Source organism: Nipponia nippon, unplaced genomic scaffold (assembly GCF_047370975.1).
Source record: "Nipponia nippon isolate SJK-2023a ecotype South Korea unplaced genomic scaffold, ASM4737097v1 scaffold_5, whole genome shotgun sequence".
Taxonomy (NCBI): Eukaryota; Metazoa; Chordata; class Aves; order Pelecaniformes; family Threskiornithidae; genus Nipponia; species Nipponia nippon.
The window spans coordinates 21,290,549-21,316,848 of NW_028262369.1; the positions used below are offsets into that span (position 1 = coordinate 21,290,549).

General features: G+C 47.6%; 1 protein-coding gene and 1 long non-coding RNA gene across 3 annotated transcripts; one reads left to right on the top strand and one right to left on the bottom strand.

The window, feature by feature from the left end:
- The first annotated feature begins 822 nt into the window (after positions 1–822).
- Positions 823–13,219, top strand: PTGER3 (prostaglandin E receptor 3). Of its 2 annotated transcripts, XR_015699230.1 has the most exons (3): positions 823–1,718; positions 10,181–11,071; positions 11,999–13,219. XR_015699230.1 is itself a non-coding variant. In XM_009461190.2 (2 exons), the coding sequence occupies exons 1-2, from the start codon at positions 885–887 to the stop codon at positions 10,466–10,468; spliced, it is 1,122 nt and encodes a 373-aa protein (XP_009459465.1). In that variant the 5' UTR covers positions 823–884; the 3' UTR covers positions 10,469–13,219. The 2 variants fall into 2 exon arrangements, 1 of the variants encoding a protein (XP_009459465.1); XM_009461190.2 differs by having other exon boundaries at positions 10,181–13,219.
- LOC148052079 (uncharacterized) lies at positions 7,211–25,963 on the bottom strand. The gene is made up of 4 exons (XR_015699231.1): positions 25,771–25,963; positions 10,340–10,403; positions 9,038–9,177; positions 7,211–8,722 (listed from the first exon to the last, which is right to left on the bottom strand). It is a non-coding gene; the product is annotated as an uncharacterized LOC148052079 (long non-coding RNA).
- Between the last annotated feature and the right edge of the window lie 337 nt (positions 25,964–26,300).

The window sequence follows — 26,300 nt, forward strand, 5'->3', positions numbered from 1 at the left end:
AGGAACAACTTGGTTGTGCCTGAACTGCGCTAAAACAGAGTCCTGAAAGTTAAATAGAGCAGGAAAAGAAAGGAGAAAAAGAAAGAAGACCTCGCGTTCGTTGCCACCAGCGTGGAAGGAACTGCTGGCGCCGACAGTGACGTTCAGCCGCCGGGGACAGCCAGCCCGCGGTCAGCCCGAGCGGCCGCCCCCGCTACCTCACGCCGCCCGCACCAGCTCGGCAGCCATTCAGCCTCCAGCACCACAACCGGGAGGGCTGCAAGGCACCGTGCGCTTCCAGCCAGCGAGGCGGGTCGGGAAGGGCCGGGGAAGACCCCAGTGACCGATTCCCAGCTGCAGCACAGCGCCGTCCCGGTCCCGGTCCCGGTCCCGCCGGAGGGGCGGGGGGACGGGGACAGCCCCGCTGCCGCCCGGGGGCAGCAGAGCTCACGGACCGGCTCGAGCAGCGCCCGCCACCGCGATCGCGCTGGGGGCCGGCCGAGTGCCCCCGTCCCGGCGGGCCGCCCGAGAGAGCCGTCCCCGCGGCGGGGCACGGCCGGTGCCGCCGGGCCCCCAGACCCGTCCTGGGGCACTGCAGCGTTCCCGACCCCGCGGCTGAGGGCGGCGGGGTGCCGCTACCGGCGGCTCGCCGGAGGTGCGCGGCCGCGCCGTGCCGCGCCGTGCCGCGCCGTGCCGCGCCGTGCCGCGCCGTGCCGCGCCGTGCCGCGCCGTGCCGCGCCGTGCCGCGCCGTGCCGCGCCGCCTCTCCCTTCCCCTGGCGGCGGGAAGGGCCGTCCCTCTCCCGCCCGCCTCCGCCTTGTAACAGCTCCCGCCCACTGCGCGCCGCCCGGTAACGCCGCGCCTCGCTTCAGCGCTCCTCACAGCCATGGGCGGTTGCCCGCCGGGATGAGCCGCTGGCCGCAGTGCCAGGGCGACCCCAACGGCACCGACCCCGGCGCCATGCGGCAGCGGGGCAACGGGACGGGGCGGGCAGCGGAGGGCTGCAGCACCGTCTCGGTGGCGTTCCCGCTGACCATGATGATCACGGGCATCGTGGGCAATGCCCTGGCCATGCTGCTGGTCTCCCGCAGCTACCGGGCCAAGAAGAGCCGGCGGAAGCGGTCCTTCCTGCTGTGCATCGGCTCACTGGCGCTCACCGACCTGCTGGGGCAGCTGCTGACCAGCCCCATCGTCATCTCTGTCTACCTGTCCGACCGCGCCTGGGACGCTGTCGACACCTCGGGCCACCTCTGTGCCTTCTTCGGCTTCAGCATGACAGTCTTCGGCCTCTGCCCGCTCTTCATCGCCAGCGCCATGGCCGTGGAGAGGACGCTGGCCATCCGCGCGCCCCACTGGTACGCCAGCCACATGAAGACGCGGGTGACGAAGGCGGTGCTGCTCGGCATCTGGCTGGCCGTGTTCGCTTTCGCCCTCCTGCCCATTGCCGGCCTGGGCCAGTACACTCTGCAGTGGCCCGGCACCTGGTGCTTCATCAGCACCAGCGACAGCCAGCTCACCGGGAGCCTCTTCTTCGCCTCCACCTTTGCCATCCTTGGGCTCCTCTCCCTCGTGGTGACTATGGCATGCAACCTGGCCACCATCGAGGCCTTGGTGTCTCGTTGTCGGACCAAAGCGACTACATCACGCTCCAGCAAGCAGTGGGGGCGAATCGCCATGGAGACACTGATCCAGCTCTTGGGGATCATGTGTGTCCTCTCAGCCTGCTGGTCACCGCTGCTGGTAGGTCGCCTTGCTGCCGCTGTGGGTTAACCCCAGGCCTCCTCCCTCCCTCCCTCAGGGCAGGAGACAGGGTGGCCTGAGAGCTGCTGGCCTGGGCAAGGCGGGAGGCACCAACGGTTCAGGTTCCTCATGGAGAGTATGGCCGTGAATGGCCTCTGAGGAAAGAAAGTGGGGACAGGGACAGAGCCTGGTGTGGAAGGCTGGTAGGATAGAAGCTGGGAGAGGTCCAAGAGGATAGCCATGTGCAGCGTATTTGGAAAAATAAAACAAAGGAACTGGAGTCAGGGAGGGACCTTGAGGAAAACAAGGGTCTCGTACAGAGGAGACAGGCAGGACACAAGGAGACCGTGGGTCTGGGAGCAGGACACTGAAGTCAGCAGCGCTTGCGGCACAGAGCTGCAGGCACTGGGCAGACAAGGGGTAGATTTAGAGGGGAGGGAGAGTGGCTGGCACCAGCAGCGGGCTCCAGAGGCAGGGAGAGCACGCTGTGCTCCTGCCCAGCACAGCCTGACCAGCACGTTGTACCTGCTCGATAGCACCATAGGGGTCTGAAGGTGACGGGGCAAGGGGAACAAAAACCTGCTTGTGCCTCATTTAGGGGGACCTGTGAGAAAGTTTATCGAGACCTCACTGTGATGGAGCCCTGTGCTCATGGGAGACAGCCGTTTATGATTTTTTATTTGCTCCCACCTTGTAGCAAAACTTACTTCAGTGGTTTATGAGAAAAGGTATGACTTGTGACTGTGCAAGTGCCTTCTGGTTTTCAGCAGATTGCTCACTGTATCTGATTTATGGCAGCATTCTGGGCTTTTTGTTTCTGTTTTTTTAAAGGACCCTTGCATTTCTTTCCACTATTTTGTTATTCCTCGCTTATGCCCTTTCTTTCTTATCAAACTGGGGTAAACCCCCCCTCATGATTTAGGAGTGGAGGAGGCTGAATCTATGTCTCTTTCTGCCATGTGCGTCAAGGGCACACCCAGGAGTCCAGTACCCCATGTAAAGAGGCCAGCTTATTCTGCTGTCAGAGGATAGTATGGTTTTTGGAAAGTTTATACTTGGGATCTATAAGCAGGAAAGGGCTGAAGCTAGCTATGGTAATTTTGAAGTTATGTGAAAGGTACTTTATGGCCAGAGAAGGATTCTTCTTCCTTCTTGTGCACAGAGAACTTGAGCTCTCGTAAATGGGGCTGTGACAAGAGGAATGGCTGACAAAGCTAACAGCCAATGGGGATGAGGTAAAAATAAAAAACAAATTAATTTAAGTAATGTTATTCTTGTAAATGAATTAAAATTCCACCAAATCTCCAAAATAACCCCACCCCAAAATAAGTCAGAGGCTGTAAGTTAACTTTCTAGAGATCATTAAGAGCTTGTGATGAAAGTAAAATATGAGACCACACTGAAAATTGAGTGAAAACTTGAGAGGAAAGAATAACATTCTGCTCCTCAGACCCCAAGGAATGCTAGATTTGATAAGTTAAACCAGGAGACTGCCCTGTCACTGCTTCTGTGTCTCCATGCATTGATTGCCTGCAGCCCCAGACCCCCTGGCTAGCTATTAACATTGCTGTGGCACATCCTGCTAGCCCGCTGGCGTGTGCAGTTAAGTCCCAATGGGAGACACTAGGATTTCTTTATTTTACAGAAGTTAACTGTTGCATGCTTGTCCATAATTAAACAGATGAAAAAATTAGAAGGCATTTATTAAATGAAGGAAGTATGTTTGCCTCCCAGCCCTTGCTTTTGTAGTCTTTCTGTTGGGATGCAGGTTCTGCCCTGCCGTCCGCAGCCAAGGTAGCAGGAGCCATGCTGCTCCCTGGAGCAGCCTGGGGGCCATGGAGCTATTGCACCTGGGGGGTTTAACCGGCTTTGTAGCACCGAGAGAAAATCCCTGAGATGAGGGACTTTTTTTTCTTCCTTCAGAACCAGAGTACTCAGAAAAATCAGTGAGGATGCAGGGATTCCTCTTAGTGGTTTCCTTCCTGTGGCATTTTTGCAGATTTAACAGTCAGAAGTCAAACTGATACAGCTACACTCGCTCTACTGAATGGATCTGTGGGAAGTGTTAATGGGATGAGTTAATGGAGCAGAGCCCAGGTCAAACAGCCTGTTGTAAACAACACTGACACCTCCAGCAAACGCTCGGGGAGCTGGTAAAAGCAGGGCTTCTCTGAGGTTTGGCCATGGAAGGCGAACTCACTCCCTGGCGAGGAGCCTGACGCTCCGAGTCAAAGGCCTGGCCAGTTGAAGAGAGACTGGCTGGCAATGCTTTGCGTGCATTTTACGATTGCGTGGAGGACTGCTGCCCCACTGGGTGACACAGCCGTAATCCACAGTGAATTTGTCAATGGTTCACTTCCCTGTGCGGTACCAACACTTGAAAGCATATAACTTGTTCTGCAGAGTTCTGAAAAACTTCGCTGTATAGTCAGCATATTCTCAAAAGAGTCATGACTACAGAAGCATATTTATACATACACTTCAATGTTTCCTGTACAACTACAAAGTACAAATTAGGAATAAGAGGCCAGATTTTTGGATGACTGACCATGGAGTAATGCAAGTGCATTTTCAGTGAAAGCCAGATTGTAGAACTCATTTAACCTATAGCTGCATCATTTAGCAGTTGTAAGAAATTTAGTTGAAACAGGAATCCAGGGATTTTCAGAGGAGATTTGGGGTTTTTTAAAAAAAGAAATCTGAGTTTTATAACCTAGGACTAACGGATTCTGACAACTATTACTATTAGGTAAACAATGCCCTTTTACACAGACAGTATTTTTAGATTTGATCTGTTGATGAAAATGACAAAATTAAATGTGATTTAGCAGAAAAGTGAAACTTCTGACGATAGCAGCTATGCTCTAAATGGCTTAATGAAGCGTCCCTCCTTTTCTTGATGTATGCTGCATTTGGTAGGAGAGGCAGTGCATACATTATGTAGTCATTGTCTCCTTTTGTTGCTCACTCAGGATCTTACTTGAATGCAGCATGGAGAACTTGGGAAAATGCTCCACTTCAATAAGATACTGCTTTATCATAAGTGGTTTCCAGTTCACGCTGATCTTCTATTTATTTTGATGCTCAGCTGTGGAGCATAACCATTGAACTAAACTGACAGCAGACTGAAATGAGTCTGAGGTTAAACAGAGGAAGGTATTCCTTGATTGCACAGAAACACTGGTGCAGCACAAACTGGAATTCTCATACAATTCTTTTATTATGCTGCTTTTCCCATTAAAATACTTCTCCTTAACCCTCCTGTCAGACAGAAATTAAATACATCTCCTTTACAGGTATTTTTATTAAAAATATATTATTTTGTAATATTTTTAGATGTGCAAGACAAAGTGATGGAAAGCACCTTCACTTAGAAAAAAAGACAGTGATACCACTGAGCTTCAAGGAAAATAGATGGCTCCTTTTCTATGGATCAGTAACTCTTCCCACTTATGCTCCGCTTCCATCTGAGGCTGAAATAACCACCTGTTTCAAAACTGCCCCAGCGTACTGATCATTTCAGTTTTGCCAAAAGACTGGATTTTGCTGGACTGTATTTGTCTACATAAGGTCACAACCAAGTGGTAAAAATTACACCACGTTTGTTGGAATCCCACTAGACTTGGATGGGACCTTGTCATGATTCCCTGCATTACTATCCTTCTGTAAACATGTTGTTATTAAAATCCTCAGCCTTCTCCAGTAATTCTTTGAGAGGATTGCAAATTATTCAACTATCGTATGTTTCTGAGCAACAGAGAAGTGGAGGTTGCTCTGCCAGTGAGCGTCCTGCGAGGTGGCAGATGAGAGAGCGCTGCACGTAGAGCTGCCTGCGCACATGCCAGGTGTGTGGTGCTGCCATGCAGAAAGCAGCATGGCCTTGATGCGGAGCCAGCTCTTGAGAAGCAGTCCTTCCCAGGACGTATTGATACGTCTGTGGTCTATGCACACCAGGAGGTGTTGCATTGCCCTTCTGCAAGAAGGTTGCTAATAAAGATAGATTGTCAGGTGCCATGTAAGTTAGATCCTTTCTGGATTATTGTCAATCTGATGGACGAGCGGCTACAGTGAGGGGGTGAACCAAGGTTAAGGTGGTGTGGATGCCAAACATGCCCCTCTGTAGTCTCGTTGGCTGGACTTGCGTTAGTTTTGCCTGCGACAGGCAGTATTTCTATTTTAAACAAGAAATCCATGTTCATGCAAGGCAATGGGAAGTTCTCCTTCAGGGGTCCACAAGCAGAGTCTGTAACGGCATTTGGCATGCTCGAACTGAAGTCTTTCATTCTGCCTCAGCTTCAGCAGAGGCACCAGAAGAGAGTCCTAAAAATTTTATGAGAATAAATTACAGTTTTGATTTTAAAACAAGATGGTACATGACTATAGGTAATTGTTAGTCATTACAAGGAAAAATCATATCCTCTCCATCGTGGCTTTCTGTGGTTCTCTCATCACAGCCACTATTTGTATTTCATCAGGAGAATCCTCTGTTCCTTCTACGGCTCGCTTCTTTATGTGTGAGAGAATTATTTAAGCAACAGATTAGGGCTAATGGGAGAGGAGAAGCAGTGTAAGAGGATTAATCCTCCTGTCTTCATGATGCATAGAAAACGTGTTTGGTTTTTTGGAAGCTATCTCAAGAAAAGATTTTTGCAGTCTTGGGCCAGGAATATCCCGTCAGATTCTTACCCCACATTCCAGACCAGCTACTCAGCTCTTGCTTGGCAAAAATATGCACCTTTCAGCACATCAGCTGTTTTATTCTCTATCTTTTACTGCAGATAGCAGCAGTTTCCAACATAGTTTCTGAAACTGGAAAAATATCTTTGGGAAAGTTTTTGTCCGTGTGTTCTCCCCCCCCCCGCCCCAGTGGAAGTTCATTCTAAATTCTTTGCACTATAATTGTAAGCTGCCTGGGAGTCCCTGAGGTAACACAGGCTGCCCATGTAAAGTTAAGCTAGTGGCAATATATCACAGTGATGTTTGCCAGCTGGGGAGCCTATGAAGCAACCTGAAAAGTTCTTGTGTACTATAATCCAACTTTATTCAAAACACTGTAAAGTTATCTCACAAAATGCATCTTGTCTTTGGTTGTAAGTTTGAAAGCCATAGCAGTGGAGGTTTAATGTTATTATAAAACTACATTCAGTGATAACAGTAAAGTTTTATCTGCTCTAATTGAAAAATACAATTATCAACCATATTACTATATGCATTTTGAGCCAAACTTTCATTGCCATAAATTGTGTAGTTCCATTGACTTTATTCCACCTGATGTTGTTCCTCTACCTTTTGCAGTCTTTCTTTTAATTCATTTAGAAGACCAGTACAGGCCATGATAAACAACCTCTAAGAATATCAAACAGATAATATTTCCAGTAGAGCAATTGTTGGTCCAACAAATATTCCAGTAAAGGAATATTATGTAATAAAAATAAAAATAAGCAGCAGTTGTCTGCTTGGGAAATGTATTTTATTAGCCTGATATTTTTGTAGCTCCATGGGTTCACTAACAAAAGAACAAAACAACAAGGTCTGCAAAACAAGGGTCATTGCAGAGTTCCCAAAGGAAGAGCTAGAAGAGCTGATCTGGGAGAAAGTAATCCGGATACTGGGAATGACAAATGCGGTGTGGCTTCCATTGGCTCTAACATGGGCACAGCATATTTACATAATACTGCTACTCTTTATGGTATGGTAATGCTCCCGTCCCCGTCAGGAGGTGGGTTGTGCTGGACTCTGGTGGGCACAGGAGGCAGATGCTGCAGGCAGCATAGACCGAGCCGTGACAGTGACAGTGACAGTGTCAGTGACAGTGTCCTAAACAGCCAGAGGTGGCAGAGGAAGTGAGCATTGTGGTTGTGTGGGTCTGGTGTACAAGTGGCCTTTTGATGTGATCTGTATCTGTCTGTATTTTTAAAAAGCTCTACCAATGGTTACTTATTTTCATTTTTATTTAAATTAAATGCAGTAAGAATCCTCAACTGCTTCTATTTAAAGAAACAAAAACAATGCTACTTTGCTGTGCAAGCCGCCCTGCCTTCCGGACTCATCTAAGTCTTTCCAAGGTCAACACATGGTTATTGATCTGGCACCCAGAATATCCCTTTGAATGGAAAAATCCTCCCCCGTAGCCTCTGCTCCTGGTCACTCTTGCTCTGGCTGTCCCAGTTTATGAGGACAGCAGCAGTCCAGACGTGACCTTTCTGACTCCACTCTGAAGACAGCCTTCTGTGGGAAAACCTTGGCTGGGATCACTTGGCTTGTGTTGCTGCTGGTGCAGATTATCTTGGTTCTTTTGAAAGGCTGAAGTTAAGAAGTTGGACAGGGCTGTGAGTAATTGACTGTGAGTCTCGTCCCTCAGGCTGTTCCCTGCATTTTCAGGACTGGCTGCCAGTTTATTTAGTGTATGATACCTCCGACCTTTGCAAAGACAGTGAATTAGATGTTCATCAGAGCCATTGTGCATAGGTATCCACCTCCTTGACAGACACAGCAGACACATCAAAATGTGCAGACATATTGCATCTCAATTCTGCAGGATTTCCAGGTACAGTAAATTCAGACAGTCATGCCCAGAAGAGATTTGCAAGCAAAAAAAGGACCTGTCCAGGAAAAGTTAGGTGTTCAATAGCCCTGTCCTCGGAGTACAGAGTTGACGACACAGGCCCTACCCCTGGCTTCGCAAGTGCCAGGTCACTTCACACTGCCACACTTCACAGTGGTGGTAGGTAGTGGTAGTGCCACACATGTGGTAGGACCTGGTACCCAAGGACAAGGCCTGCTTGCAGTTACCTGATATACATTATGAAGCATGCCCCATGCTCACATCAGCTCTGCCTTTTTCCTTGCTCTTAAAGCACCCGAGAGCTTCATTGTGCATCGCAGCCAGGTGTAAGAGCACAGGTATTTTCCCCATTATACAGCTGATACGCACGTCATTTGGCAGCAAGTTGCATAGCAGGTGCCTGCTCAGAAGACAATTTGATCCCTGTGTTTATGGGCTCCTGGAAGAAACATTGCAGTACAAAATCTAATGTAGCTTATCTGCAAAGAAGCAACTAAAAGCCTCTAAAATTATATATTTTTAAGCAGCTGCTACAGAAAGCTCAAGAGAAAACTTTAGGCAACAGATACTGACTAAACCATGGAAAATTATATCTATCTGACATCTTTCAAAATGTGATTCATATTTCCCATGGTTATATATTAGTATATGAGAGCATCACACACCAGCTCTGGTGAGCTAGATTACCAGCTTTAAAAAAACAAACAAACAAACAAACAAACAAACAAACAAACAAAGCTTCTACTGTTTTTACCTGAATAAGCAGCAGCCTGGTAACAAAACCAATGCTCCTGTGGCTGGAGCACTGCACTGGAGATCCCAAGCTGGGTTCTTTTTCAGTCACAGGTTTTCTGTGCAGCCTGTAGCAGCTCTTGGCAGTCTTACCTCTCGAGTCTGTAACATGAGAATAAAGGTGTCCTTGTGTTTCAAGGCTCATGGCATTGATAGCTGTAAAGCAGGTTTATGTCTTAATTTGAAAAATGAGAATGTACAATGTATTGTTATTTTAGTTGATTGAATCATTATAGTGCAGTCTTCAGTTTATAAGTGTTTTAAAGATTGTAAGCCTTGTAGCAACCCATAAGAAAAATGGATCCTCCCTGCTGCCTGTAACGTACCAACAGCACCTATCTTCACTGGCACTTTGAAATACAAGCGATAAAATTACCTTAAAGTACAGATTTTGGGGTGAAAGTATTAATCAAAGCTGCCTCTTCTTTGGCTTTTCTGAATAAATGAGTGACTATTGCTGACCAGTGCTTATGGTCTGACATGTGCCATCCACGTAATACCCATGGCAGGACCCCGACAGCCCTATCCTGTGTAACTGGTATTGTAAATCAAGATGCTACCATGTCTGATGGCATTTAATCCCCCAAAAAATCAACCTGCATGTAGCTTTTGGCTCCCAGGCCACAGTTTGCTGATCTGTGCTGTGAGGTATGGGAGACATCAGTTACAGAAGGTTCTACTTATGTGAAACATTTTACAGTGTAAATAGTGTCTCTCCGTCATGCCAGTTCGGATGCTGTGGGAAACAGATTCCTAAATATGTCACTCTGTTCTAGCCAAGGCCATCTTGAACCTCTAGAATTTAGCACACAGCTTTCAGTTGTGTCTCAAGCAGGCAAGCAGCATGCGCTACCTTGTTTTAGCATGAGATCTATAAATAAATGTGACTGGTAGCTGAAAGGTATCATGTTTATTACTTGTTTTATACACACACACAAACTGAGCTGCTCTCCCAATGCTTATTTGTTCTGATCACAGTTTGAATTGGATGAGGGAGGAAAAAAATTTCATGACAGGATTTTTTTCTTTAGGGATATTTGCATATAGTCATATACACATAACAGTCTCCTACCATATATTGCTTTTTCCTCCTAACTTTCCTTAGATAACGATGTTGAAGATGATCTTCAGCCACACATCCTTTGAACACTGCAAGGGATTCTCCAGTGAAGCCCAAAGCTCAGAACTGCACAAGGAATGCAATTTCTTCTTGACAGCTGTGCGTTTGGCCTCGCTAAACCAGATACTGGATCCATGGGTTTACCTGCTACTCAGAAAGATCCTCCTCCAGAAGTTCTGTCAAGCAGCCAACGCTGTCTCCAAGTGCTCTAACAATGAGTGGAAAGAGAGATCAATCACCTTGTCAGAGGAAATCCAACGGACAACGGCATGAAGGAACATTGATCCATTTGCATGGAATCTACTTTTGCCAACGAGTAGTTTTAAATCTTACTGTGAATTGGGGTATCCGTAACATGTTAGCAACTGCATAAATAGCTGAAAATGGTATTACTGAGTGGACCTATAGTGCCGAGTAATTATTTATCCAATGTGCCAAAAATTCTCAAATACAGAAGAAGGAATTGGTTTTATTTCTACATTCTGTTGTTATTGCCATTCATATATGTAAATATACAAGAATTAAAAGAAGACAAAATTAGGAGACTTTATTTGGATTCCAGTGGCTTAAAACTGAAAAGGTTGTGTTGTACCAATGATGTTACATCATTCTCTTTTGAGAACTGAAGGTAGCACGAGTCTCATGACACATGGATTGTGCTGATAAATACTCATTCTGCGTGGATGCTAAAGTAAGCTCAGCTGCTGAGGAGGATGTGGCATTGGGACAAATAGCACAAATGAGAAATCTGTTGGGTTTTTTTTTTAAATACCAGCCTGTGAAATACCCAGGCATAACAAGAAGTGCTGTTTGCAAAGCACGCTATAAAACTACTTTGAGCAGATGGAGAGAGTGATAAACAGGTTGTAAGAGACTGTAAGTGTTCTTCTTCCTGTAGATTAATGGCAAAGGTTTACAAAGCCAAAAATACTGCTTTCATATGAGTTGTTTTAGTTGGAAATGCACATGTCCAGGAATAAAGTGAACATCAAATGATTTTTAAGTAATGGGGATGCCACTCAAAACCTCTTCATTACTAAAATGTCCTACAAAGTGGCCAAAATAGTACCCCAAAATAGTTTATTTCTTCTTTCCTGCACAAAAGCAAATTTGAGAGATATGGCAGCTTTGGGAATTTTTAAAATAAAGCAGACTGGAAGAGGTGGGTAGAGTGTGTGCATTAGCCCGATCTTTCCCCCAGGTAACTTTCAGGTTTTATTAGAAAACTAATCCATTTGTGTCACATCTGAAGTTTATCTTTACAACGGCTGCATTTTTTCCTCAATTTCTTCACCCTTTTGTAGATGATAGCCTCTAATGTCTCTGGTTTCATGGCCTCTTGGGTGAAATTAGATGCAAATACAATAAAATACAATATATTGTGTAGTTGTACACCATACACTATGTGCCATATAGTACCGAATTCAGGGGCCTTAAAGGCAAATGTAATCCTGCATCTGATAGGAATTTCTTGCACAGAACCTTTATTTTTACTTCTCTTCCTTTGTTTATAAAAGTAATTACTCAAAAGAGAAACTGGCTACTCACTTTTCTTGTTCTGCTGCTGCGTTGTCTGATTGCTTATCTTCTTATCAGTCAAAAATAATTAATCTGACAGCAGAAGCCACTGTCTACATAAATCTAATTTTATCTGGGTGATATTTGAGTACAACCTAAAGGCTAATGTCTTTAATTCAAGAGCCAGACTAAAACCACAGAGAGGCACATTTCCTAAGGTGTACTGCCTTTCTTTTGTCAGTCTCATCATCTTCTTCAATTTAATGCAATAAATTCCTTTTTCAGTTAAAAGTTGACTGCGTACTTCAGGCTGTGGGACCCCACGCTCAGAGCCGCATGGCCCCGGCGAGCTGCTGCACTGTGTGTGAGCCAGTGCTGAGTGTAACGACTACACATGCCTGCACGTCAACAGTGCTGCTAGCCCCAGTTCATTTACTAATCAGCACTTTCAGGAACATGGTGAAATAAAAATATTACTCATTTTCTGTGAAAAAGTGCCTTGCAGGATTCATACTTTTAAAAAATTTTTTTGGAATATAAAAAGCCTGTTCTGCTGCCTGGAGGATTCATATTGTTCAGTACATTAGCTTTTTAAAACAAATAAACAAACCCAGTCGCTTGTAAAATATGTCGGGATGACCTTAACAATTAGACTGAATCATTCTTTGTCAAGAAATTTCTGAGCAGCAGCACTTACAGAGCATACAGCCGACTCTGGGATCGTAAGCGGGACAGCAAGGGAGAAGTTCTGCAAGGAAGAGTGAAGCAATCCCCCTTCTATCAGCTCTTTTATAGCGGCAAGAGGAGAATGTTTTTTTTTCCTGTACACAGTCAATCAAATACGTGGTAATGAGCGAACAGCTCAAACGTGACATTGCCTTCAGTCGGCTGTGGGAAGGGACCCTTGTTCACTTCTTGAGTAACTGAACATGAGTTGTTCTTAAGTGTCAGGGGTTTTCACTTTGGTTTGCTTAAAATAATTTTGTTACGCCATGCCTTTTCTTAGTGAAATAGGACACTTACTTTTATATTTGGAAAAAGGCAGTTCTGTCCATCTTTGGGTGGGGTAATATGAAGAAGCTACTTTAAATATCAGAAAATGGGAAAGAACGCCTGCTTTTAATTTGTTTACAGAAAAGGAGTTCAAGCATTATTTGCCAGCCATGGCTGCTGTAACGGGACATGGCTGGAGGAACACACTTTCAAAAATTAATTCAAAGAGTTTAGTGTAAATGAAAGTTTTTGTTTCCCATTTACTTGTTTGAGTGGTGTATTTTTGTTGCATTTCTGTAAAGAGATGCCTTTTATGTGATGTATTTAAATTTCCCTACAGTAGTATTTCTAATACTGGTTTTAATATGTTGTACTTCTGTCAAAGATGTTATGGAAACTGTAGTGTATGGAAAGATGACTTTGAGATCATTGTTTGCTTTAAAAACTAGCTTGTTTGTGTACCAAATCAATGTGTTGTATCAGTCAGAATAAAAGTTCGACAGAATAACCGGTCTCCGTTTCCTTGATGGCTCTTGCCTCGGACGCGGTGTCACAGCCATTTCCAACACCCTGTACAGAGCTGCAGGTGGAAGCGCAGCCCCCGGCGCCCGGCTGTGACGGCTGGCGGAGCCGATCTGTCCTGGCGAGAGGAGCCACAGGGCGCTCGCCCACCTTCCTCCCTGCTGCCCGTTCCCGACGGGCTGTGCACAAAGCGTCAGGGGATGGAGAATGGTTGATCCTAACCTGTAAAGCACTGTTTACTAACAGGCCTTCCAATAAATGGTTAAGTGAGTTTTGCAAAAGCACCACCTGCTGATACAATACAACAGGTCTTGACAGGTTCACATAGATCAGATTTTATCTGCACAGTCTTCCAGCTAGTGACCTTCAGCTATGGGAACCGCGCTGCACCGCTGAGGAAGGCTGGTTCGGTTTGCTGCGTCAGTACAGGCTTTGCAGTTCCTAACCCGCTGTACGCCAAGCTCACACCTCTCGAGTGCTGGGTGGGAAAAGCACGCAGGACTGGGACTCTGTGCACCCCTGAATCTGAGACCCAGCTCAATGTCTGAAGCATTTCAGCCAAGCCCGTGTGCCAGAGCCTGCAGGGGTGATCATCCGCAGCCCCTCTCACCAAGGGTGTTCCCACATTTTTTTACATTATTTACATTATTTTACTTTTTTTTTTTTTACATTATGTAATTTTAACACAAACTTTTGAGCTTCTAGAGCAGATTCATATTGAAGAGCAGTGACCACTAATGCGCTGGAAGCATCATTAGGATGGGCAAACCCAACCCATCACCAAAACAGCATTCAGTGTGCTCCTCCGGCAAGCCAGTGAAATGTCACCATGTGTTTCTCCCAAGTTAAATGACCTTCAGAGGAGAAACAGAAAATGACCATATGCAATTTTCCCTTATTTCAAATGCCCTGCCTGTTCCCTTGCTGCTCGATGCATTTATAGTGATTGCCATGCAGTGGTACCATGTTTCAGTGTGGACTGGCACCCCAGAGAAACAGCCACGAGCTGATACACAGAGGACAGATACCTAGCAAAGCTCATCTTTCAAATTACAGCTTTTCTTGGCTACTGTCCTGAGAGGAGATTCTCCTGGAAAAAGGATGCCTTCATAAAGGACTTATTGAAGTGTCCCCTGGGTGGGTGCCCCAGGGCAGAAACCTGTTTATCGTGTAAACCTCTCCTGCAGCTTGGGCAGAGCCTGAGCATCCGGGTGCAGGAGTTAATGTCAACAGTCACAGGCTGATGGAAACCTTGAAATCAGTGCTCTGCAGCTAATAATATCAAAAGCACCTTTATTTAAATTTTTCTTTAAATTTTCTCAACCTAGCATGTCACTGCAGAACTGGAAATACTATCGGTTAATTTTTATCTATTAGCATGCAAATGCGAGGAGCTGGCAAACAGTGATTGCTGCATTGAAATCTTTCACTTCTGGGGACCAGAAGGGAGCATGAACAACTTCATATGTGGATGCTTCAACATAAAAAGGGACGCTCTTCATACCAAACAGACTGAAACCAAATTACAGACAGAGCGTTTCCTGCACCATATCCAAAAAGCCACTCAGGGCCACAGCGGTACCGAGCCCAGTGGTTTGGGCTGTGGTCGCTTTGCAGTGTCATGCATCGCTCTGCGGCTCTGTGGCCCCATGTCAGGTCCTATCGGGCAAGGACAAATGAAGATATCTGCCACCCATGGTCTGCCAGCAGCCAGAGAAGCACGTGCGGAGCAAACCCCGGGCTTCAGTAAGCCCGGGACGTCCCAGTGGCTGTGCACAAAGCCCGGGCTTTGCTGTGCCCTGTGGGCAGAGCAGTGCCTCCGAGGGCGGGCTGGGGCTGGGTCCCTGCCAGCAGCAAGGTGGGTGCTCAGTGCTCAGTGCACATGACCGTGTCAGCAGCACCCAGCCGGCGGGCTCATTCTGTGCCAGCCATGCACACCAACGGTGATTGCCCAACAGTCGGTGCCACGATGCTGGTCGAGCTGTCCCGGTGAAAGCACCTTACGCTGGTTTCCCCGAGTTTCCCCGAGCCCTGCCAGCGTGGGTCCTGTCACCCCCAGAGCAATGCGACTGGAGCCCCAGGGGTCCCACGGTAGCAGCACCAGGCCCCAGGTGTCAGGGTGTCTGCTGCCCTCGTCTTCAGCTTCCTCCCTTTGGTGGCCACCCCTCACCTCAACAACAGGCACCCGCTGCACTAAAACATCAGCCCAGCTTAGCACAGCCAGAGCAACCCTGTGATCCCAGCGTGACTGACAGCGTTACTGCCTGCCTCTCACACGCTCGCAAACAGGCTTAAACGCATTGATCAATGATGTTGGCGCTGATCGCTATCGCTCTGAGCACATGAATTTGAAAGCAAACAGGCTGCACAGACGCAGCATTACCCAAGATGTTTATTTGCAAAACAAGCATGTAAAAGGAGGCCCAAATCTTGCACGTAAAGTAATTGTGAGAAATGGATGTGTTTGCTGCGCTGTGGGAGAATAAGGAAGTTGAATAATGCTCAGTGGTAAAGCATGAATCACTCCCCAAAAGAGCAAGACAAAATTGGTGAGGAGGAGGTGTCAGGCACCCAAACTGGCCCGATGTGCTGAAATAAGACTTCAGATACCCGGGAGATCCCCTGCTAATTGCCACATTTTCTAAATTAAAACATAAGCTTTAGACAGCAAGAGTAACAAATCCCAAATTATATTTTTTCATTCACTTGACATTTGTAGATAACATTAAATAATTTAGAATAGAAACTTCATCGCATGCTAGTTAAAGTCTGAAGACTTGTAAAAGGCAACAGTAGTTGAGCACAGACCTCTCCTGCGATGGTCTCCACCATTTTATTTAACTGGTTTTTTGCTTAGTTACAGTTTTCTCCTTCTGGCTTATCTTCAGAGTAGCAGCTCAGATGCTTCCATAAGTGGGATTTGGGGGTCAGGGCACTGGCAGGGCTGACACAGGGGCTGGACCCCGGTGCGAGCTCTCGCTGTGATGTGGGGCTGTTCAGCAGCATCACTGGGGACAGAGCTGGGTCTGTGGCACCAGAAAGTCACCAGGGAACCCGCAGTACTTGGCTTCTAGCTTGAAGTGTGAATTTTTAAGCAGAATATAGAAAGAAGAAGCCTATTTCAAAGTCGGTGGGAGAAGAGGGCAGTGCAAAACCAGGGCTGACCGGTAACCAGCCCCATTAGTCATGGAAAGGCAAATGCAGGTAAACGCAAAGGGAAGCCCAAGGGGAGCAGTGGGGTGATGCTGGGTCTCCACTGTGTTGCCTCGGGACCGGCTCAGGGCTTCGGCCCCACCACTGAAGCAGCAGGCAGGGTGAGATCAGCCCAATGGTGAGGCATGACGGAGCAGCGCTGGTGGCCAGGGCTGCCGAAGACAGTGCTGGGAGAGGGAGGCGGCAGCTGGTCTCAGTAGCCCTCCTGCTGCCTCGCACAGGCTCCTCCGGAAAGTTTAGAAGTGAAACCCTGGCATCGGATAAACCATCCCTGCTGAGATGGCCATGCGCATCCCTGCAGCACAGCTCCCTGCAGCTCCTGCGCCTCAGCCCCCAGCCAGCACTGGCACATCTGCCGCCGAGGGACAGGCTTTCCAACGCACTCAGCCTTGCTGCAGCTCCACTCTCAGTGCAAGTCCCACAGGTCATGGAAGAAACACCTCACCACCCAGCCTCAGATCTGCAGAGGGTCTAATTTTAAGTTTCCTTTTACCAGCTAATTTGACCTCAGTTTAAAAAAAAAAAAACAACAAAGAAACTACATTTAAAAAAAAGCAGAATGCAAGAGAGCATTAAAGGCTGTAAAATGAAAGAAATGGAACCACAGAAAGCAAATCTATTTTATCTTGAACAGCAGCAGGAAGAACAACAGCTGATAGGTCTGGTTGCCCAGAGACAGCAAAAAGCTCCCCAAAAGTGTACTCTGCAAGGATAAACAGCTTTTTTCAAGATGCACAAGTCTCTGCCCAGAGTTAGAGGAACTTTGGTGGGATGCAAAGTGTGTTTTACAGGCTGAAATCCTGCTCGGGCTCCCTTGATGAAGTTTTCACCCAGAGGAAGAGTTGATCCTGAGCACAGCCCTCCCCACCAGCTCACTTTGGCCCCAGCCCCCTCCGGCCACGCTGCCTCCAGGCATGTCCCTCGGCTCTCTGCCCAGCGGGGCCAAGAAAGCCCTGGGGAAGCCAGTGGTGGTTTTCCACGTGCTTCCTCCATCCGTGGCTCATCATGGGTCTCTGTGCAGAGTCAGAGCTGGTGCTCGGTCTCACAGGGGGCATGTCCCAGCTCTCGGGGTGCAGGCAGTGCCCCGTTTTTGTTTAACAGATCCCCCAATACAATTTAAAAAATTAAATGCAGTGGCTGTATTTTTCATTATGTGGAAATGAATATTTTAAGAATACTGTTTTGACAAATTATAAACACAGTAACAAAGGCAGAAGATAACAATTTTCAAATAAATATGTGATACTGGGTTACCAGAGGCATCGACAAAATGGCCTTAGGGGTGAGCTGATCTGTGTTGGAAGTGGGAGCATCTGACTGCCTGCAGGTAAGATGCTGTGTATTCAATGAAGTATTTTAGATCACACCAATGCAGTAAAAGATTTGGGACCAGGGATGAATTACCTACATAAGCGGTACACCCAAGGCCACTCTCCATGAAGGACTGAGGCGTTCCTCTGGCTCGCAGTGACCCCTTGGCCCTCCAGTCTTCCAAGTCCCACGTGCCCAGGATGTTCCCCAGCACTTTCCGGTAGTGCTGGGCTTCACTAACCCTGGGATCTGATCTTGGCTGATGGTGAATAATTGAAATGCCCATTTATTTCATATATACATATGCATGACTATCTGTGCGCTAGTGTGCTATTGCACTTGTTCCCATCTAATCCCAGCTGCAAACCAAGCCAGCTTCTGTGGGGCAGCTTCTTCCAAGCTCAGGTGTTCAGTGAAGAAGTTCCCTGGACCCAGCAGGAGCTTCTTGTGATGACTGAGCAGGATTTCCACCACAGCAAGAGCTAGCACAGCTGCGTTATATGGACACGACAAGGTCAGACCTCCCAGCTCCCATGGACACCGTGCGAGGGGGAAAGGAAACAGTATCTGCAGCCAGGGGTGCAAAGGGGAAAAGAACCATCCCTCAGCTGCCTGCTAGCACCCAGGAATCCTGGAGGACTTTCAAATAAGCAATAACCCAAACTCGGCTTCTGAAACAACAGCTTGCAATCCATAGGCTTCTCGTGTCCAGCAAACTTGGGTCTGGTGGATCTTTTCTAAAAACCGTTGGCAAGAGCGACGGGACCGGAAAGGTATTTACAGGCTGTGTCCTGCGGATCGCCGACAATTTATGGGAACTGAAGTCACCATGTAGCTCACTGGAATTAATGTTCCTGAGATTCCTCCTTTGAGAAGGCTGGCTGAGTCCCAGATCCTTTCTGTGCATTATTAATCTGCAGCCATTTCACTTGAGAGCAACAGGTTATAAATTAACCGGCTGCTACTTTTATGGTTTCCCAGTTTTTTCTCAGTGGAAGCATGGGCACTGCGGTGAGCACCGTCCTGGGGGGTTGTGCTGAAAAGGGTCAGAGCTTTTCCGGGCTTCAGCAAGCAGCAGTGAGTTATTCCCCCGGCGCCAGGCAGCAGCACGCCCCAGCGCCCGCAGCCTGGGGGACTGCCAGTGCTCCCTGCAGGGCTGAATTCAGCCCTTCCCCAGCACCACTGCCATCAAAACCGAGCATACGCTTGATGGTTATCCTGCTCCCAGGCTGCACACACCGCAAAACTAATGCTGGGTGTCTTTTAGCCAAAGACCTCCATGCTCCGTTTTCCTTGGTGTTTCCATTACTTCTGGGAAGTGCAAAGACAAATTTTCCATTTCTGTCAGGATTTAACTGCTTGTGGGGCTTCATGAAGAGACCCGCTAGGGTGCCAGGGCCACAGGGCTATCCCAGGCACATTAAAGAGAAAGAGCCCTGGCTGCATGAGCACTCAAAAGGCTGGCAGGGGCTCTGCCCTCCCACGCCTGCGTCCTGCCTGTTGCACTCCTGCCTTTCCCCAGCATTGCCTGTGAAAATACAGAGCACCAGCACCCTATCTGGGGCATATCTTAGCAGCCCACAGAGTCCCAGTGCACCACAAAGGCAGCAGCAGCAGGCAGCTCGCCGGCTGGCAGATCTGAAGCAGGCAGCTCGCCGGCAGGCAGCTCGCCGGCAGGCAGCATGCTCTGAAGCGGTAGCAGAGCAGGACTTTGGACTGGTGATTTGCGGTTCACTCTGTAGATCCAAGCCATTTCTGGTTGACCCCAGCCAGTGGCAGTCTTCTGGCCGGCTTCATCAAGCTCTGGTTTCCCTCTGAACATTTCAAATTTTTCAGGAATGAAGTCAAAAGGAGAATTAACTGAGTTCACCCAGGCTGGTGCCCTAAAGAACAAGGCAGTCTCGGCAGGCCCCAACACTGATGCTAATGGGGGATGCGCAGAAATTCAGCCCTTGCTTTGGTCCACTGCAGAACATAAAAGAACTGCGTTAAATATAAAATATGTTAAATATGTTCAAAAGCATTTTATTAAAGACAATGTGTTTATATTTTGAGCCGCTTTGTTTTGATAATAAATTGTAGCAAAGGATAGAAGCCCCAGCTATTATGACTTTTTGTAAACATACTGATTTAACAAACCTTCTCCACCCTTCAACATACAGGCTGTTTGCATAGAGGGGAGCCACAGTTGTTACATGCATCCATTAGAAAAAAATAAATTTAGCATTTATGAAGGCTCTTGGGCTTGCAGATGAAAAGAAGTATACACCCCGTTTTAGGGTGACTTTATAGTATGAAGACGTAATTCCCAACAATTTGTGGTTTATATGACAGGTTGGAGTCAGTTGGATTTTGCCTGATGTATTCGCAATTCACTGGCTCTGAACATGAACAGGCTTTAAAGAACAGAGACAAAAACATGCCTAGAAACCCTTTGCCCACATTTGGGCAAGGTTTTGTCTCATCCTGCCAACTTAGGGAAAGGTTGTAGCCGGTCTCTCCCACCATGAGAGCTGTGCAATGTGCAAGCACCTGGAGTCCCCATCCAAGGGAGCTCACCCATCAGTGAGTCTGGACCAGTCTTCATGGCTAAGTACTGTGCTACAGCCCAAGACCAGAGAGATGTTCCACTGGAGCTGGGATGAAGCCCATGTGCTGAGGGCGACAGCACATATGGGCGGGTTTGGGGTGGGAAGTCACCCGTGCCGCAGAGCTGACCCACGCCAGGACATCACAGGCTGGTGATGCTTCAAACCCACCTCGACCACAGCCTCCCTCCATCCCTTCCCCAGCACAGGCAGACAATGCGCCAGAGGCCTCTCTTCCCCACAGGGGAGAGCTGGCTCCTGTAACTCAGGTGTAAGGGATCTTAAATCTTTAAATACTGATACTTAAAATCTTTAAAACTAAAGGCATCTTTGAAATATTAACATCTTTTATGGTACATAAATGTCATGAAGGCAAGGAAATATCAGCTTTTTGTAGGGCATCTCATTTAGCAGAATAAAATGCAACGAGGTTCAGTGGCTCAAGACTAAAACCAGAGAGTTTGAAATTACAATTTAGGTGCTATGTATGTAAAACAGTGAATGTGGCCTTAGACTAAAACCGCCAGATGTGATGGAGTGTCTATCTCCTGGACAGGTCAAATCATGACTCTTCCTCAGAAGAGGACAGGTAAAGCCTCCACTGACACGTTTGCCAGGCCCTTGCACTAAACCACCTCACAGCCCTTTCTGGTCTTCAGAAGCTGCTCATTTTTCTGTTAAATCTGTGCTATTACCTTGCGTCTAATGAAGAGGGGGAGAGTCACTAATTTAAACGGATTGGCTGTGTTGAAACACTCTGGAAATAAATTATTTAACCTCAGAATAATCAGGTTTCTCCCACTCCTCTCCTTGCATGCTGCTGCTCTTGATCTTTTGAAGGCCCTTGACAGGAAGATGAGATGAGGCTACAGACTCTGCAAATTACTGTTCTCTCCAACCGGAGCGTTTCCTTCATCAGCCATCCCTGCAGTCAGTCATCTCCTGAGCCAGAGCAGCAGAAGAAAGCCTCGTTACTTCCACAATGACAAACTTCAGCTGGAGCCTTTTAATGACAATGTTTTATCCAAACCATAATAATAATAAAACGATCTCTGCTTTGCTGAAGAATGTGGTTTCAGAAGCAGTCTCCGTTGCTGGCAATGCCAGCCCAGTGTCGCAGGCAGAGCAGCGATAAAGCAGCCCGGCAGGTTAAACGTCCAGATAAATTTACATTGTGAAGGGCAAGAACTTACTGTCCTTTTTGTCCTCTGCCAAGGCTGCCGTGTCCTCCCCAAAGGTGGCAAAGCAAGACATGTACTCATTGACTGCAGAAGGACATTGTGTTGGCAGAGGCAGCTGCCAGCAGGGCCCAGCCCAGAGGTGCCACTGGCAGGGCAGGGGACCCATAGGGTTGCTGCACACATGGTGATGTCTCCTACACAGGGTACACGCAGGCACCGTCCTGAGATTAAAACAAAAAAAACAAACAAACAAAAAATGCCCCTCTGAAGCTAAAGGCTGAGGAGTGAAAAGTTTCCTCCAGAAACACGCAAGTCCCATCTTTGCAGGGTTCCTGCTCCTTCCGAACCCCCCTGAGGTGGGCACCAGCCCATGGCTCATGGAACCAGAGGTCAGTTCAGTCTCTACAAAGCCCAGCAGCGAAGTGCTGCATTGCCACAGCACATCTTCCAAGACCGGGGTATGGAGGCATCTTCAAGACAGCCTGAGAGCAACCTCCAAAGACAACTGAGGGTACAGACCCATTTAATACCACATGTAAAATTAGGATTTTTTCTAAATATATAATGAAAAACAAAAAAACGTAAAGATCAACCCAAACCTGAATTACTTCAGATCATCTTAACTCATACCTATCCTTTACAGTGGATGATTCAAACTATCCTACAGCTCAGCCAGAGAGCAAAATCCTGGAGAAGTACATCTTGGTTTATGGAAATGCTTCACAACTGGACAGGGAGGTCTGTGGGAGACATAAACCATCCCAACTGCATTGGAAGTCACTACACCTCTGCCAGCCTGCAGTATGACAATATTTCACCAGGTGGCAAAATTTATTTCTAGTTTTAAAGTGGCCATTCCCAAGTCTTATAAGCTGATCAGAAATTTAATAAAGGCAACGTTGTGGTGGCTTTTAGGAAGTATAATAAACCAAATTTTATTGATTCTTTTTCTTATTAAATGCATGCCCCGTTCTCTGGTATCTGTTGCTGCTACTGCATAATTAAAACACACATTTCGTGTATGATGAATACACAGTATATTTGAACTGAAGAGCTTCTGACAGAGCGTTTCCTACCATCCTCCCCAGTATGACTTGAAAGACCAAGGCCAGCAATATGTCAGATTTTTCTGCCCACACTGGGGTGTAAATCCACAGGAATGAAGCCAAAGACATGAGATGACTCTTCACCAGCGTAACCTAAGGCAAGGGCTCCTGCAGAAGCGATACTCCACAGCGGTAGTGTCCATCCATCTGTCCCTCTCTGCTCTGCACCACTCACTGAAGGCTACATTCAAACTTACCATGGTTAGGGATTCTCCTTCCAGACTGGTGCCTTCAAAACTACTGTTGCTTCAATACCTAACTAACCCTGAGACACCGACTTTGTCACAACCCCACAGACCCTGGGTCCTGCCCACCACAGCCAGGCTCCTCTCCCACACTGGGTCCAGATAATTCAGTTTCCATTTGTGTGTCCCCAGCTGACACAAATAAAACTCCCATTTGCTGATGCCATGGTTATCTTTCAGAAAGTATCTAATAAAGTACTCGCCCAGAAATTATTTTGGTAAATCCCCTAGAATTAAGTTGTGGCTGAGTCATTTCAATCAAAGTAAAGAAAAAGAGACAATTAGTGCTGCAAAGGCAGCACACAGCTGAAATGTTCATCTCTGAATTACACCACAAGTAGTTCACAGAAGACATTCCCAAGTTCGCAAAGCACATGGATGCATACCTTTGAGGCAGGAAAAATATCCTAGATTTTTTCAGAACCTTGATCTGGTCTAATAAACTGCAGCCACCAGAGCCGCATCACAGTTGACCTTAGGGAAGGACGTGCCCCCGCCTGAGGAGGAACTAGTGCTGGGTGCAAGCAGAGGGACTGTTTGTATCATGACCACATCAGTGCAGATGTACAACATATACAAATACTGCAAGTCTGTCTGAACTGCCTGTGTGCCTTCCCCCATGTGCAGAATATGGTTTGCCATTTCTTATAAAGAGCATGTCAATGCCACAGGGGGCTTTAGAAACAAATACTTTGATGCATCCCTTGTTAATGAAATAACAACTCCTCTTGGTCATCAATAAAAATCTCTTTGCTATTAATATGTCTATTGTTTTTTAGTCGAAACCCACATTTAGGTGATCACTGGGTTGCAGCGCAGCTCTGTAAGTCACCTAGCATCACTGTCCTAAAGCTTTTCCATGGACCATGCTCAAAGCCCCACTCCGGGGGGTCTACGTGGAGCCCTGAGTGCTCCGTGTCCCTGCTGGAGGGCAGCTCTGGCATGGAGCCCCTGTGCTGCTGCCCACCCATTGCCAGTGAGCCAGCCAAGCCCACCCATGTCCCACTGCTGGCAGGCAATGGGCACAGACAGTGCACATGCTGCAAAATCCAGCCCAGGATCTGCGGCTGGTATTTTAAGACTCAGAAACCAAGATTTTGGCTTCCAAGCCTGGGTGTAATTGCTCAAAGAAATGGTCTGAACGTTACTGTCCTTGGCGCCTGTGCTGTGCATGGCAGGAGAAAACAGCTCCTGCTTCCACGAGAGTGCCAGCAGCCAGCTGCCTGTAGTCCTGAATTAGGAATGCAGAGGCATAGCTTAATGAGGCCAGCTACAAGCTGTCAAGCACCCAGGAGCATTTATCCCAGGATAAACAAATCCATCGGGCAGCAATATTCAAACACCAGCAACCATATGCCCGGGCTGCCCCTCCTGCCCGCCCCTGCCCCGGCTCCCCGACAGCAGCACTGTCCCCTCCTCACCCCAGTGCTCCCAGAGCCATGTCCCCAAGCATCCCCAATGCCAGACCCCGCAGTGGCAGTGGCTGCCTCCTTCCAGCCCACGGTGGCTCCCAGGACCTGGAGAGGGACTCGGGCTGCCTACGCCTGACCCCCTCTGCACTGCCGCGGTCCTAGTCCTTTGCCTGCTCCAGCCTTAACCCTGGGCTGAAAGCACAAGTAGCTGTTGCAGTCGATTAACAGCAACTAAACCACCCGTAAGCAATAATAATTAAAAGACCCAGCGAGCTGTCTGGGAAACACAGCCTGTCCAGACTCTCCCTTCCTGTGCCTTGCTCCCCCAGCTCCAGGCTAAGATGGGATACGGCAAAGCCACACACACCAACCCATCGCCTGGGCTCAACCAGTGCATCGTGCAGGCTCAAGAAGTGCATTGTGCAAGCTCAGCCTGGGCATTGCACGAGCTTGACCGATGCACCACACAAGCATAGCCAAGCAGCCGTAGGCCATCAGGATCCTCAAATCCACACGTGGCTGTCAGCAAAATGTCCTACTAAAAGCAGTCTTAAGGTGAAAAAAACGCCCTAGAGCCTGCATTCGCTCATGGTCTGAACTTCACACACGCACCTGTGGCAATCAAGGGCACACAGGCTGCGGTAGGTAGCAGGACAAGCCCCGGGTGCCCCATCCATCCCCTCCACACTTGCATCCCAGCCACCCACCACAGCTGCTCCATGCGTGGAGAACTTTCCAGCTGCTTCAGAAACAGAGCAAGCACCAGTTTGAGACTGGCGGTGTTTGTTTTTAATCACCTGCTCTCACCCAGAGCCTGGTTTTAACAATTCATTTATCAGACAGTCAGAAACCTAACGGCTGCAATCAGTTTATACACATTCATTTGGGGAAAAACAAAACCAAAAAGGCACGGGGTGCCAACTACCAAACAAGCTCTGTTTGTCTCCTCCCCATGCCCTCCCTCACTTTAAAAACACTATTATAAAACCACCACAGCGTGGTTTGGCCCTATTCCCCTGTCACCTCATATGTATTGACACAGCAGAATTATCTAAGTTACTGGAAATGAATTATTATAGCAGCTATGTCAATAAATTAGTTTGATTACAGTAACAATGTCAAAGTTAATAATTCAGCTGGTATTTTACTGGACTACGCAGTCATTGCCCATTATCGATTGGTTTTCTTTTGTCACTTGGTCTCAGGTACTCTTTTACACTAAGCATCTCAAAACAAATTACAGGATCACGCTGCACCCTCCCTGCCTTTAGTGCTCTGGCTCCCTCACCTCTGCTCTGTTAAGTTAGAAAGTTTATGCTTTTGGAATAAAATAATATTGCTACTAAATGCAGTGCTATTTTCAAAGTAGATGCATACATTTCAAAGTGAATGCGGCTTTGAAATGCCCGGGTGAGCAGCGTCTTGCCTTTCCAGTCTTAGGGCTGGACCCTGCGCAGGCTGGCTGAAGCCGGGTGACGTTACCCACCTTTCTCTCCACTGCAGCAGTTATTTGAGCACAGGTCAAAATCCTCTATGTCAATGTAAATTCCTCTTCCAGCTCAGGCCACAGCGAGGGCTTTGGAAACCCTCCACGTTGTGCAGAATCCCTACAAACGGCTCATGCCGGCACCCATCCCTGCATACAGCACATGCGTGCTGGTAAGCAAAGGAGACGGGTACAGTAAATTCCTGCCATGCCCAGGGCTTTCTGCTGCACAAGGACACAGTGCCAGGGTCACCGTGGCTGGGCAGGCACATGGCTGGGCGGACCTATCACCAGTGTCATCAGCGTCCCCAGCCATCCTGCTGGGACAGGAGCCAGTGCCAGGCTGTTCCCTGCCGGTAGCAACCGGCGGTAGGTGCCAAACAGGTGCTGCAGGACACTGGCAAGCCATCTCTTTCTTTGGATTTTTCACCCCAAATTAGGTAAAAATACTAGATGAATCTTTGTAAAGCCTTTAGTGCTTCCAGAAGTGATATTCAATAATAACTACAAACCACCCAGTTTGGTTACAA

Coding starts and splice junctions, on each gene's coding strand:
- PTGER3 (XM_009461190.2), top strand. CDS start 885: ATGAGCCGCTGGCCGCAGTGCCAGGGCGACCCCAACGGCACCGACCCC. Junction 1,719..10,180: donor CCTGCTGGTCACCGCTGCTG/GTAGGTCGCCTT, acceptor AACTTTCCTTAG/ATAACGATGTTGAAGATGAT.